Raw genomic sequence first — 14,350 nt, 5'->3', positions numbered from 1 at the left:
CCCTCATTCATTCACTACACGCTCGCTCCCTCCCTCATTCATTCACTACACGCTCACTCCCTCCCTCATTCATTCACTATACACAGGTGCCCCACCCCAGGTGTCCCTGTGCAGCCTCTCCGCCGTCCTGCAGATCCCAGTATGCCCAGGAAGGCCAGCCCTTATGTAGGCTGGATTGATGTCCCTACACGCTCGCTCCCTCCCTCATTCATTCACTACACGCTCGTTCACTCCCTCATTCATTCACTATACACAGGTGCCCCACCCCAGGTGCCCCTGTGCAGCCTCTCCGCCGTCCTGCAGATCCCAGTATGCCCAGGAAGGCCAGCCCTTATGTAGGCTGGATTGATGTCCCTGATCTAGGTAGCTGGGCGGTCTTTTTCTATGTTCCTCTCCACTATCCTCTTTCTTTCTTTGAATCCTGATCACTGGATGGCCGTCCGGGGTCCCTAGGGTATGGTCTGCACTGCCACATGGGGGTGGCAGGAAAGCTCCCTGTCCAGTGGTGTGCTGGTCAAGGTCAGCTGTCTCCTACCTGGACTGTGGGAGAGAGGTCTCTGGACAGGAGAAGACGGGTTGAACCAGGCCAGGGAGGTGCCCATAGGGTTTTCAACCCATGCACCTGAGAACACCCAGGAGCCCCAGTAAAGGGGCCTCTGGTGCCCATGTAGGGTGAGGCTGGGAGACCAACTGTCTGCTTCGCCCAGGATTCTCGCAGGGGCTTCCAGGCTGGAGTGCAATGGCGCGATCTCGGCTCACTGCAACCTTCCTCTCCTGGCTCAAGTGATTCTCCTGCTTCAGCCTCCTGAGTAGCTGGGGTTACAGGTGTGTACCACCACGCCCAGCTACTTGTTGTATTTTTAGTAGAGACAGGATTTTGCCACGTTGGCCAGGCTGGTCTCAAACTCCTGACCTCAGGTGATCCACCCACCTCAGCTTCCCAAAGTGCTGGGATTACAGGCATGAGCCACCGTGCCCAGACAAGGGGCTTTTCATTTTTAAGCCAGGGTGAGGTGGTTGCTCCAGGTGAGATGCCTCCATTCTATGAACCCAGACGCTCCCCTTCACCCATTCTATGGCGTGACTCCATGTGGGATGTTACTTGCAAAACATCAGCGCTCGCCAGGTGTGGTGGCTCATGCCTGTAATCCCAGCACTTAGGGAGGCCAAGGTGGGCGGATCATGAGGTCAGGAGTTTGAGACCAGCCTGGCCAACATGGTCAAACCCTGTCTCTACTAAAAATACAAAAAATTAGCTGGGCACAGTGACACGTGCCTGTGATCCCAGCTACTTTGGAGGCTGAGGCAGGAGAATCGCTTGAACCCAGGAGGCAGAGGTCGCAGTGAGCCGAGATCGTGCCATTGCACTCCAGCCTGGGCAATAGAGTGAGACTCCGTCTCAAGAAAAACCCAAAAGCAACAACAAAAACACCATCCAGCGCTGGTTCAGGATGTGCCTGCTGCAGTGCTTGGGATAGAGCGACTGACGTCAGCATAAAAAGATAAGACGGGAGATGGAGAACGGGGTGCAGCGGCTGTGAGACAAAGCAGGCGGACCTCGGGTGAGAGGAGGCTTTGATGTCCAAAGGCTGCCTCTCTTCCAGATGTTTGAAAATCTTCCTAATGGAATGCTGTAGGGGACAAGCATTTGAGTGTCATGGCTGAGCCGGGGAGTGTGTCTGAGAAGGGCTGGGTACCTAGGCTCTGGGTCAGCCTGACTCACAGCTGGGGAAGTGAGCCAAAGGTGTCAGAACGAAGGAAAAGCCTGGGTAGTTGAATGTCTTATTTACTTGGAGACAGGATGAGGAGAGACAAAGGAATCCAGCTGCAGGTCGCTGCTTTCAAAATAGGCACTGCCTGGGGGATGGGGGATGTGGGATGCGGCCATTTCCAAGGCACAACCCTTCTCCACAGCTAGACGCTGGATTCATTCTGGGGACTGCCACTCTGCCCACCCCCAGAACGGCATGACCAGCATGGCGTCGGGGCCACCTCGGCTCACAGGCTTGGGGCTTAGAGGGGCAGCCTTGTCCCGGGTCTTTAAGGAAAGCAGAGGGAGACTCCCAAGTCTGAAGCCTCCGTCCTCAGGGGGCTGAGTCAGCCAGCCAGCTCTGGCCCCCTCTCACCCTCCCCCTGGGCAGGCCCTCACCTACCACCTTCCTGAGTGTGGCCAGGGTGCAGGTGGCCAGCTGCTAGCCCAGAGGTGGCACCAGTATCCCTGGCCTCTGCCAGCCCTGATGGGACCCCTCCCTTGACCGGCCCTTGTGGACTTGGGGTCGGGGTGGGTTCTCCTGCCTCCTGTGGACCAGAGGGTCTCTCCAGCTCCTTGAGTTGGTTGCTTCCTGAGAGATTTCTCCTTCTGACAGCACCAGGCCACCAGAAGGGCTGGGCTACACAGAGCCTGCCTGGGAGGGTGGCAAGCTGGGTCATTAAAAAGAAAATCAAATGTAAGGCCGGGCACGGCGGCTCATGCCTGTGATCTCAGCACTTTGCAAGGCTAAGGCAGGTGGATTGCTTGAAGCCAGGAATTCACGACCAACCTTGGTGACATAGCAAGACTCCATCTCTACAAAAGATACAAAAGTTAGCTGGGTGGGGTGGCGCACACCTGCAGTCCCAGCTGCTCGGGAGGCTGAGGCGGGAGGATCACTTGAGCCAGGAAGTCAAGGCTACAGTGAGCTGTGATTACGCCAGCAGACTGGGTGACAGAGCGAGACCCTGTCTCTAAAAAAAAAAAAAAAAAAAAGCTAAACCTCACAGGCACTATCCCCACCTCAACCCCCAAAAGTTCCTAGGATCCAAATTTCTAATCCAAGGAGAATGCAGATAACCGGAATCCATCAATGCTTGGGAAACCCTGACCTGTAACTTCCTCCATCCACACCCTGTGAGCCAGGCTTGCCTGGGGTCAGGGACAGACAGGCCTGTCTCAGGTCTCGCCAGGGACTAGTGACTGCAGTGCAAACGGTGAGTGAACTGAGTGAACGGGATGCCCAGACCTCCTCCTCGGGGGTCGTGTGTTCCCAGGGTCCTCTTCTCAGCCCAGGTTCTCAGGATGCAGCAAATGCCACGAAACCTGGGCTCCCGGATCTGACTTTGGAACGTGAAAGGGACATTGACGCCCACACTGGGGAGGCGGGTCTGCTTAGCCGGCGTCGAAGCCGCAGTGCTGCTCTCTGGCTTTGTATTTTTTGCAGAGCTGGGGGAACCAGCAGACCCTGCCTCTCCCTTCCCTGCTCACACGGGCGTTTCCTGACCACCTCCGAGTTCCAACACCTAAGCTTCTCAGACCCAGAGAAGGGGAGGATCTAAGGGCCTGACCACCACCTTGGGCATCTTGCTGTGTAAGCTCCAGGGACCCGGCCACCACTGTCTCCGCCAGCCCATCACCATGGCCGTTATTATTTGTAAAATTTTATTACAATTATAATATTTTAATTTGTAAAATAAATTATTTTAATTTATAAAAATATTTTAATTTATAAAAATTATAAAATTGTAATAAAATTTTTTATACTTTTTTTTTGAGACAGAGTCTTGCTCTGTTGCCCAGGCTGGAGTGCAGTGGCGTGATCTCTGCTCACTGCAACCTCCAAATCCTGGGTTCAAGCGATTCTCCGGCTTCAGCCTCTGGAGTAGCTGGGATTACGGGCGTCGGCCACCACGTCCAGCTAATTGTGTATGTTTTTGGTAGAAATGGGGTTTCACCATGTTGGCCATGCTGGTCTTGAACTCCTGACCTCATGATCTGCCAGTCTTGGCCTCCCAAAGTGCTGGGATTACAGGCGTAAGCCACCATGCCCGGTCTTAATCTAGTTTTTCAGACATGAGGTCTTGCTCTGTGGCCCAGGCTGAGGGCTCACTGCAGCCTGACCTCCCGGACTCAGGCGATCCTCCCATCTTAGCCTCAGCCTCCCCAGCAACTGGAACCACAGGCGAGTACCATGATGCCAGACTGATTTTTGTATTTTTTGTAGAGATGGGGTCTTGCTACACTGCCCAGGCTGGTCTTGAACTCCTGGCCTCAAGCTATCCTTCCAACTCAGCTTCCAAAATGCTGAGACTGCAGGTGTGAGCCTCTGCTCCCCGCCACTGTGGTCTTTAGCGAGCTCGTCCCTCCTCTTCCCTCCTGGGGCCTCCCCACCTTTCCAGCGCTCTTGTCTCTGAAAGGGAGCCCTACTGAAGCCGGTTACTTCTCCTTCTACCCCCCAGCACGGCTCCTCTCACGGCCACCACCCAGCCCCTTACCTGCCTCCACCTCCTGGGCGGAGCTCACTGGTGCCCTGCCCACAGGCTCTGTTATGTGGCTCCCCAAAACCCACATGACCTGGAGAGGTGGCACCGGGACTTTCCAGAGCAGGAAGCCGAGGCTCAGGAGATGGAGCTTTGCCATGGCCATTGGCTAACACAGCAGAACAGGGCTGGCATGTCGGCCTCCCTAAGATCCTACAATGGCCTTCGAGTGTGTTCATGTAGTTTGGATGTGTGTCTCCTCCAACTTTCATGTTGAAATGCGAACCCCAGTGTTGGAGGTGGAGCCTGGTAGACCCCACCCATTTAGGTCTCGAGGTGGACACTCCCTGTGGTAATGAGGGACTTCTCCCTCTGAGTTCGTGCAAGAGCTGGTTGTTGGAAGGGGCCTGGCTCCCTCCGCCACTCCCTCTGCCTCGTGTGACATACGTACCCCCCTCTGCCTTCCACCATGAAGCCTCAGCAGAAGCAGATGCTGGTGCCATGCATGCACAGCCTGCAGAACCGTGAGCCAATGAAGCCTCTTTTCTTTATAGATTATCCAGTCTCAGGCATTCCTTTATAGCAATGTAGAATGGACTAACACATGTATGAAGCCCCAGTCCTGCGAAGTAACATTTATAAACGAGTCAGAGATAAATGGCACCAGTCACACAGAGCCTGGGCAGCCTCCTTGCAGCTGAGGACACAGGACATCACAGGGCCTCCTGTCCCCAGCGCCGCCCCTTTTCCACCCCAGGAGACCACCCAGGGGTATGTGGGAGTAACCCTAACTGTTGCACCTGCAGCTTTGGGACTCTCGGAGCCTCAGTTTCCCCAGCTGTACTGGGCAGTCGTGGATTAGACCAGGGTCCTCTCACAGTGTCGACCTGGAACATGAGTGCCACGGGGAATGTGTGCTGGGTTCACTGCTGGCCTCGGGGGGCTTCCACTCATGGTGGAAGGCAGGGGTGGGTAGGTGTGTCACGCGCAGCAGAGGGAGCGGGGGAGGGTGCCAGGCTCCTCCTAACAACAGCTCTTGCACGAACTCAGCACACGCTGCCTCTGGCTTGGACATTCTAAGGCTGACGGGGAAACTTCTGTGGCTTCCCTGAGTCTAAACTGGTGCCACAGCCCCTGTCTGTCTTCACGGGGACTCTGAGTGTCCTGGGGGGCTCCCTTGGGCCCAGTCTCCAGGGAGTCAGCCTTGCTGATAATCACCCTGTGAGGTCAGGGACCTACCTCCACCCTCTAGTCAGAAGGGTCCTCAAAAGAGCAAGGTCGTAGCAGACCCTTGAAGTATGTGTGGGGGACAGAAAGGCACAACATCCGGTGCCCAGAAAGGGACAGGCGAGGCCAGGCCCTGAGCCCTGGCTGTCAGTCCGTGGCTCCTGTCTGCTCATGGGTGGCCCCTGCCCTGACGGGTGCCTTGAGACAAGCATGGCCCCAGCCGGCAGTCAGGGCCGGGGCTCCCACTTGGGCTTCTCCTGAATTCCCCCATATCCACTTTGACCTCTCCCATGCTTTGTAGGCGCGCAAACAAGAGTCTGGTCAGGGACGAAGGTCCTCGCTGAGGGTCACTCACACAGGAACCACAGGTGAGCACTGGGGTGGGGGTGATCTCGTCATCCATCACTCCCTGCTCACTTCCTGTCATCAATCTGGGTCGCAGTGAGGTTCAGGCCTTGCCTCCGGGTGGTGGGAACAGCAGGGGCAGGAAGGCTGGGCTCAGTCCCCTGGGAGAGGCTGAGTCGGGCCCGCCCTCCCTGCCCCCATGCCTTGCACCCTGAGCCTGTGATTCACCGGATGAGCGATTCATTCCCTCTTCCCTCTCGCTGCCAACACCACGGTGTCCCAGGAGGAGTCCATGTTTCCCACGTCCAGCTGCCACCCAGCTGAGCGGCTGGAATTCTAACTACCCAACTGGATGGGACAGCAGATATCCCTCCGGCCATACAAAATCAGTGTCCCCAGGGAACTCGCCCTGCTCCTCGGTATCTCCCGCCTCTCCCCCTCTGTCCTCTCTCCCTGGAATCCCAGCTCTGGAGGGAACGGCAGTGCTGAGCTAGCAGACCACACACTCCGGCACCACGGGGGCCTGGGGTACCCACACGTGTGATCATCCAGAAGGCCCCAGAAATGGAGATGATGCTTAGCAGAACACAAACTGCTGCTATCCTTAGAAAACATAAAAAGTTGATAAGATCACAGACTTGTCTTTCCTTCCAGATTTTCACTAAAGCTGCTTGCTTGTTTTTCCTAATAATAGTTTGTTTTGAAGGGAGGCTGGCATCTTCCACTCAGAACACACACAAACGTAGTTTTGCAGAACGGCCCCAGTCCCTAGACCCACGGCTCACGCCTGCGGCCGAAGTCACAGCAGCCATGCCTGCAGCCCGCAAGCACTAATGGTTTTCCTTCCCCACTCCCTCGCTTCTGTTGAAAGGCCGGGCAGCTCGCCAGGGATACGGGGAGACGCTGGCCATGACATGCAGGGAGGAAGGAGGCTGGCCCGGGACCACAAGACGGGCGGCAGGCCAGCCCAGCCTGGGCCACGCCGGCCTCCCCTGCTGGGTTTGGTCCCACGTGCAATTTCCCATCTTGCGTGGCGGCCCTGGAGGTGCTACCTAATCCCCGTGGATGGAGGGTCAGGGCAAAGCGTGGGGCCGTGGCCACAGCCCTTCTCACAGCCACGCAGCTGTGGGGGTGCTGAGCGCCCATCAGATCCGGCCTCCACTGTTCCCGCTCAAGTCCTTCTGAGGCTGGCAGGCTCTTAGGTTCCTCAAGTCCAGGCCTGGTGTCTTTCAGCAGTAAAATTTAGCAAACTCAGAGCACCCATGCCCGAAGGGCACGCCTCTGTGCCTGCACGTTTGCTGGGGGCGTGGGGACCTCACAGTGACGCTCCACGCAGGGGTGTGGAGAGGAGGCCTGGGAGGCGGACGTGGGCTCCAGCTCGGACCCTGTTACTCACTCGTCTGTTTGCTCTTTCTCTCTCCCCCACCAACCCGGGCCTCAGTTTTCCCATCTGTCAAATGGTGTAAGGGGCCCCCTCCTGCCTGAAACTCTGAGACAGGGGGGGAGCAGTGCGTGGAATGGGGGTGCTGCTCCCAGGCCCTGATGCTCTGCTGGATGTCACCTCAGCCTCCTCCTGACTGGAGAGTGGCCCAGCGCACCCAACTCGCCGGCCTGCCAGGGCCGCCCCTCCAGGACGCGACTTGTGCCCAGCTGGCTGCCTCCTGGGACCCCTCTGGCTCCAGCACAGCCGCAATGCAGGAGGGTGTGGAGGACCAGGGTGGGGGGTGTCTCTGCCACAGAGGGTCCTGCTTGGGCAGGTGGGCTTCCCCTCTGTGGGGGCCTCTGGAGCAAACATCCTGTTCCCAAGCTTTGTCTTTCTAAGATCAGACTGGCTCCATGGGTGGGGATAAGGCTTCCACCCTCAGACCTGAGGCTCAGGGCATTTGCCTGTCGGTGGATGACCTCCCAGCTGGCCAGGGCTGAGACTGCCTGAGGGTGCCCACCTGCCCGCGAGACGCCCAGGGCTCTGGTTTCTCCTCACACCCAGTGGTAGAACTGCAGCTGCCTGGAAGACCACTCTTGGCAGCTTGAGCACCTTGTGAGCCGGGGCGGGGTTCCCGGGACCTCAGGCTCCAAGGTCCCTCCCGGGTGTCTGTACCCCTTCCCAGTCCAGGCTGCCTGGCCCTGCCTGGAGCCCTCCCAGCCGGCACCTCCTCCTGCCCGCCGGCCCAGCTGGGATTACTGACACATACTTTGAGCGAGTCCCAGCAGGCGTAGCGGCTCCTGTGCCCGCGGCCACGCACTTGCCAGTTTCCCTGGGCAGCAGCGGCACGTTTTGCTCGGGAAGGAATGTGGAAGCAGCAACGTGAGAGACACCTCCAGGGCGTCACCTGGGGAAGCCAGGAGGGAGGCCGAGGCAGAGACCGACTGTGTGCCCCTCAGCGGCCTCAGGGCTGTAACCCAGCGAGGGGTGGGGTGGGGGACTGCCCAGCATTCAGGTGCACAGCCTGGACCATGGAGCAAGACCCCATCCCAACAAAAAATAGAAACATTAGCCAGGCATGGTGGCATGAGCCTGTGACCTCAGCTACTCACAATGCCAAGCCAGGAGGATTGCTTGAGCCCAGGAGGTGGAGACCAGCCTGGGCCGGACAGTGAAACCCGTACCTACAAAAACACAAAGTCAGCTGGGCGTGGGTGGTGCACACCTGTGGTCCCAGCTACTCGGGAGGCCGAGGTGGGAGGATCACTTGAGCCATGAGAGCGGAGGCTGCGGTAAGCCAAGATCACGTCACTGCACTCCAGCCTGGGTGACAGAGTGAGAGCCTGTGTGTGGGGCCTTTCCTTCAGCCGAGGTGGCTGCAGCTCAGCACCTCCCAGGCACCACTCTGGGCACTGGCTCTCATTCCTAGGGAGGCTTTTCCAGTTTGGAGCCAGAACCAGCCTCCTTGGCACCTGTAGCCTCTGCCCCAGCCCCTGTCCCTTGAGCCACAGAGTCTAATCCTCCTCCTTCCCCAACCAACAGCCTTCAGAGACATGAGGTCTTCTGAACAGAAACAGCAGCCCAGACAGCCCTTCAACTGCTCTTAAAGGGGACAAGTTAGAAGTCTCATGTTTGGTTCAAAAATCCAATGGACGAGCGCTGCAGGGAGTGGTCCACAGGGAGAGACCCCCCGCCCCCATCACTCCAGGTGTGGCTTCAGGCTGGCCTTCTCAGACTAGAGTCTCAACAGAGGGATGTCGCTGGTTTGTTTTTAAATTTCCATTATTATAAAAATCCACAGAAATAACTGGAGCACTGTCAAACCGCTACAATGTCACCAAATCCTTTTTAAATTCCTATTTCTGTTCTGATTTCTTCATGGACAGGTGGCTGAGCATTCACGATAAGCCCCACATTGAGAAGCCCCAGCGGGGGTCCCTGGATGGAGCTGGCCGTCTTGGGAGGGCTGCTGGACACCGCAGCTTCCCTCCCTGAGGGCCAGCGACAGGCAGGCACAGGGCACCCGGGGGAAGAAGTGGCCCCAGAGGTCACCACCCCTAAGACTGGGCTCTGTGACTGTATGTGCTCATCCCCCACAGAGGATTCCAGGAGGCCTATGCCAAGCAAACGCCCTTAGAACAAGCCCTGGGGGCTTGGAGGGGCAGCCAGTGCCTGCGGTATGAGCCCCAGGCAGAAGGAGCTTTGCGCTCTGCTCCGGAAAGGTGCTGTGGGTCCCTGCAGTGGCTACAGACCCTGGTGGTCACGCACGGCCGATGTCTGGTTGCAGACAGTTGACATGTGGCCACTCCTGGTCATTACCCTCAGGAGGGGTTTGTGTAGGCAGCTCTGAGGGGCAATGCCACCCCCAGGTACCTGAGCCCACAGCTCTAGAAGGGCTGGCCTGGTGGCTCCACTCAGCTCATCTCACGAGTTTTATTTGCTAATGACTGCTGTCCTCAGGGCCAGAGGCACAGAGACAGAGACCACAAGAGACAGAGAGACAGATGAAAAGAGATAGAGTGCCAGAGACAGGCAGGGAGAGAGGGACAAAGAGTGACAAAGGCAGAGACAGATACAGAGAGCTAGAGATACACACGGGCAGACAGAGACAAGGAGGAGAGAGAGATGGACAGGGAGGGACTGAGAGACAGAGACAGGCCAGAGAGAAGCAGAGACAGAGACACAGACGACAGGGAAGGAGGAGGAAGGGGCGAGGCCAGGCCTGGGAAGGAGCACATGTCTCAGGCTAACCTGGAGACAGAGTGGCTCTGAGAGTGGCACCCATTCGTCCTGTCTCAGGGCCCTTCCCATCTGAGCTTCGGGGTACCCTGGGCCGTGTCCCTGCCCTGCCCAACTGGCCCCTCTCAGTCCCCAAAACATCCGTGCTGCAGCCCCCTGCCCGCCCGCCCGCTGCACACCTCTGCCTGCTCCTCATTCCAGCCGGGTTCCTTCCCACTCTGCACCCCCTCCTGGCTCCTACCCCCCTGAACTGTTTTTCGCCTGCCCCGTGTTCCAATCAGGCTGTCTCCCACTGCAGTGAGGCCCACCCGGACTGAGGACACCGGCCAGATGCCTGGTCGGGGGTGCAGACGCCTCTGAGCAGGGCCTCCAGGGGTGCCGGCCCTCCAGCCCATGAAGGGGTGGGAGCAGGGGCTGAGCTCTGTGCCCAGGTTGTTGGCACCCATGAGTGTGCAGGGGAGTGGGGGCCTGAAAGGGCATACATGCTCTGCCGAGGGCTGCATGAGAGACCCAATAAAAATGCGGGTCATGATGTGTTTTACAAGCTTGAGGCCCAGAGGACGTGAGGGGACCCTGGACGGACCATAAGCCAGGCTGTGGAGCGGGCCAGGGGTGGGGAAAAGGCTGGGCACGGCTTACACCGTGCTTCCCTGGGACGGCCAGGCCTCCGTGCTCAGGAGCCCACCATGCAGCAGGAGATGGTGAGGCCCAGGAAGGGAAGGGCCTGAGAGAACGGGCGTGGGTGAGGAACAGAGCTTGCCGTGCTCCGCATGGCGGTGGCCATGACCAGGCCTGGCAGCAACCCCAGGTGGCTGAGAGGGTGTGGGTCCCAGGGGAGAGAGTGCGGCCACCACTAAGAACAGAATCGGGAAGCGGCCGTGGCGGGACTGCCACAGCCCAGTCTGGTGACGGCTGCAGGGGGACTTGAAAGATGAACACCATCCAGTCCTCAGCCCCGAAGCGGGCTTGGACCCGGGGGAGGCGGTGGCGGGAGGCCCAGGTGGACCTCGAGGGTCCTGGTGGAGCCCCTGGGGAGATAACAAGATGCCATGGGAAGAAGGAGGGAGAGGTGCTGGGAGCACAATGCAGGGGGGGGATTATCCACAGATGGGGTCGTGGCCGCTCAGCTGCCCTGTCTTCTGTCCGCATGGGCTCTTCTGTGAATTCCGGTTCCTGAGAACTCAGCTTGGAAGGGGCATGCAGGGAGGTGGGGGCCACTAGTCCCTGCCGTCTGTGGCCTATTGGGACGCAGGTGGTCAGGTGCCCAGGCCTGTCTGCTCCCCTGCCTGGCTCTTCTCTGTCACTTGACGAGCTCAGAAGGAACTCGCCTGGATGTCTGCACAGCTGTGGGCCATTCAGTCTTAGGCCAGGCCCACCTCTCTGCATTTCAGACCCACTGGGCCTTGGGACCACTGGCATCTGCTGCGTGGTGTGAGACACCTCTGGGCCAGCGGCCCTGGGGAGGCAGGTGGCCCTTCACACTCTCGCAGGGCTGCTGGCCACAGCGACACCTTTGCCTCTCCCTCTGTGGACTTCAAAAGCCTAATTGCCCTGATTTGGGCTGTTTCCTGGTTTGTTTCTCCAGGTGAGGAGATTCCCCTTCACTTTCACTTTTGTGTGCCGGGGACCGTGGAGCCGGGAGAAGCCAAGGGGCCAGCGATGGGTGTTAGGGAGGGGTTGGGGGCGCAGGTGAGGAGTTAGAGAGAGGTTCCCGCCCCAGCCGGCTCTGCTGCACTGGGGCTCACCAGCAGTCCACCTGGCAGGGGCCAAGGTCCCCCTTCTCCCCGGTGATGCTTATTCTGGGGTGGATGTGAGGAGGCAGGAGAAAGGAGAGGCTGTGCTGGGTAGAAGATGCAGAGGAAGAGAATCTTCCCGCTGTTAAACTGCAGGCCGTCAGCAGCAGGGGTCCAGCGGCAGAGGGGTCCTGCAGGCTGTGTCCTGTGAGTCTTCCCCGCTGGGATGCCTGTGTGCTATTCACGGGCTCCCCCACCCTCCGGGGAAGGCATGTCCTTGCTCCTGCCCCAGAGCCTGCCTGGGGGCAGAGAGGAGATCAAGAAGGGGGCAGTCTCGTCCCCAGGGAGCCAGCCTCCCTGAAGAAGATGCTGCTTCTCAGGAAGTAGAGAATCCCCAAGTGTGAGAACCCTACTGAGAACAAAGTGGGGGTGGGGACGGGGGAGGGGTCCTCACCACCCACCCCCGTCAGTGTCAGGTGGGGTTCCAGGCCCCCCTTCCCTGTGTGGCCAAAGGGCTGTCCTGGTCTCTTGATGGGAGGGCGGAGAGAGTCCAGGGACTTCACTTCTCTGCTCCTCCTGGCTCCCCTGAAGAATGTCTGACTCTCCCGAGGGTGTCTCAGGGTGCATTGGGGCGGAACACAGGGGGCCCGGGTGAAAGCGAGGTGTACATGGGTATGAGGTGGGTGGGGACGGAGGCTAGAAGCCCTCAGGGCCGACAAGACAAGGATCCTAGGGCGCGGGGTTGACAGGAGGCTGGTGACATTGACGGGAAGGGCGCGGGGGCGAAGGCGCTTCCTTTTGCGCTCAGGAACGCGGCGGCGGGTTCTAATTAGAAGCCTGGTGCGTGAGCAGGCGGCCCTCGGGGCTCTCTCCGGCGGACGAGCTGCCCTGCTCCCCTGCGGCCGTCTGGACGCGCGTCAGTATCCCCGCGCCCCAAGGCGCACCCGGAGCCTGGCGCTCAGGTGGGCCACCGGGCGCCGCAAGTGTTGCACGGGAAACAGGCACGCGGAAGTCGGGGAGCGCGGAGTGGGGGTCCCTGAAGCGAGTTCCCGTGGCCTCTTCCAGGCCCTTCGGCCGCCTAGGGCTGCCCCTTTCCTGCCCGGCTGCTCCTGGCCCGGCGCCCCTACCGCGGGAGCCCCCGCTCCTGAACCATCTCGAAGAGAAAAATTATTATCGGATTAGATGTACCTCAGCTCGCTGAGTCTCCCCCCTTCCCCTTGGCGTAATTATTATAATTCCAGGCTGCCGTCGGAGAAGGATGGGGGGAGTGTGCATGCTTGTGGGGAGGCTTCTCTCCAACTGCGGGTCCTACAGCGCTGCGCCTGGCCCCGAGCGCCCACAGCCCTCCCACTGTGTTCCTCAATCTTGGGCATCTCAGAGCGCCCTTAATTCGGAACTGGGGTGACCCTTGCTTGGTGAGGGCTCTGAGGAATCACAAGCACTTAAGAAAGTATGGCCCCCGTTCCCCTTTCCACAGGATGTGTGCGGTGGAGGCTGGAGGCCTGGGAGAGACGTTTGGGGACCCTTCCTTTGATTTATCTGCACTTCCATCGCCTGGCTGGGGAGGGTCTCACGGAACGCGCCTTTTCCGGCGTGGAGGGCGCAGCACAGCGCTTTTTGATTGAGGGTCCTGGAGCCCCTCACACCCGGTGCTGAGCTTCCCCTTACCTCTCTCTACAGCAGCCCCTCCTTGCCAGGCGGACCCAGGCGGAGGGCTGGCAGAGAGGGGCCCTGGAAACCCCCGCGCCCGGACTGCGGCGGAGAAGCGCGCGGGGCCCAGAGCCGGCCCCCAGTGCGCCCCGCCGCCGGCTCTGCGCCACTCCCCGCCGGGTCCCAGCTTTCTTTACGTAACCACGCGGCTCCGAGCTGTTCAGTCTTGTCTCACCGACTTTGTTTTAAAACGTGTGTGTGTTTGTGTGTAAGATATGGTTTTTGAGGAACGTCCCCAGTGAATTCCCTCTCTCTGGCCCTCTTTCCTCGCCTGTCCCCTGGCCTCGGCGACCGCGCGTGCCGACCTTCTTTCCGCCTTTCCCCAGCCCACTGCTCGCCCCTTCCGACGCCAGGGGCAGCTGGGATCTTCTCCGCAAGCTCCCCCACCCCCGCTCGGGAATCACTGTCTCCGGAAGCCCCGCCACCCACGCGTCCCAGCCTGGCCTGAACAGGTCCAACGTGGCCGTCCAGGAAAACCAACCGCGGGCGGCCGGCACGCGGGGCGGGAGCAGAAGGGCGCGGGCTCGGGCCACCGCGGGGTCCCTGCCCGAGGGGCGGTCTGCTGCGGGCGCGGCGCACGGGGGCAGGGGCGAACGCGAGGAGCCTCACTCACCACCAGATCGGGTAGCTGCCTAGAACCTGCTTCAGGCTGCAGAGGAGTAAGAAGTATCCGAGCGGGGCCATCGCCGCGCGGGAGGGCGCGGAGGGCCTGGAGTCCGCCCCGAGAGCGTGAGCGCCGGGGCCGGCCGGGCCCTGGGAGCTGGCGCGGCGGCGTCGCTGGGCCCTCCTGCGGCCGCGGGTGCGCGGGTGTGCGCGGGCTCCGAGGGCGGCGCTGCGCCAGGTGGGCCGGCGGCCGGGCTGCGGGCCGAGGCCCGGGGCGGCGCGGGGCGGCGGGGGCGGTTTTTTTTTTTTTTTTTTTTTTTTTTTTTTTTTTTTTTTT

The 14,350-nt window shown here is 59.8% G+C and overlaps 1 protein-coding gene across 1 annotated transcript in view; it reads right to left on the bottom strand.

The window, feature by feature from the left end:
- Nucleotides 1-14,219, bottom strand: part of WNT3A (Wnt family member 3A) — a 56,287-nt gene extending 42,068 nt beyond the window's left edge. The window contains exon 1 of the mRNA XM_032242094.1: nucleotides 14,024-14,219. Within this exon, the coding sequence (XP_032097985.1) occupies nucleotides 14,024-14,094 (71 nt within the window). The 5' untranslated portion in view covers nucleotides 14,095-14,219. The remainder of the gene's footprint in view (nucleotides 1-14,023) is intronic.
- Between the last annotated feature and the right edge of the window lie 131 nt (nucleotides 14,220-14,350).

Source organism: Sapajus apella, unplaced genomic scaffold, assembly GCF_009761245.1.
Source record: "Sapajus apella isolate SASKATOON/1434 unplaced genomic scaffold, GSC_monkey_1.0 scaffold49, whole genome shotgun sequence".
NCBI classification, from domain to species: Eukaryota; Metazoa; Chordata; class Mammalia; order Primates; family Cebidae; genus Sapajus; species Sapajus apella.
The sequence above is the reverse complement of the archived record's forward strand: the minus strand, read 5'-3'. Positions and strand labels throughout refer to the sequence as shown.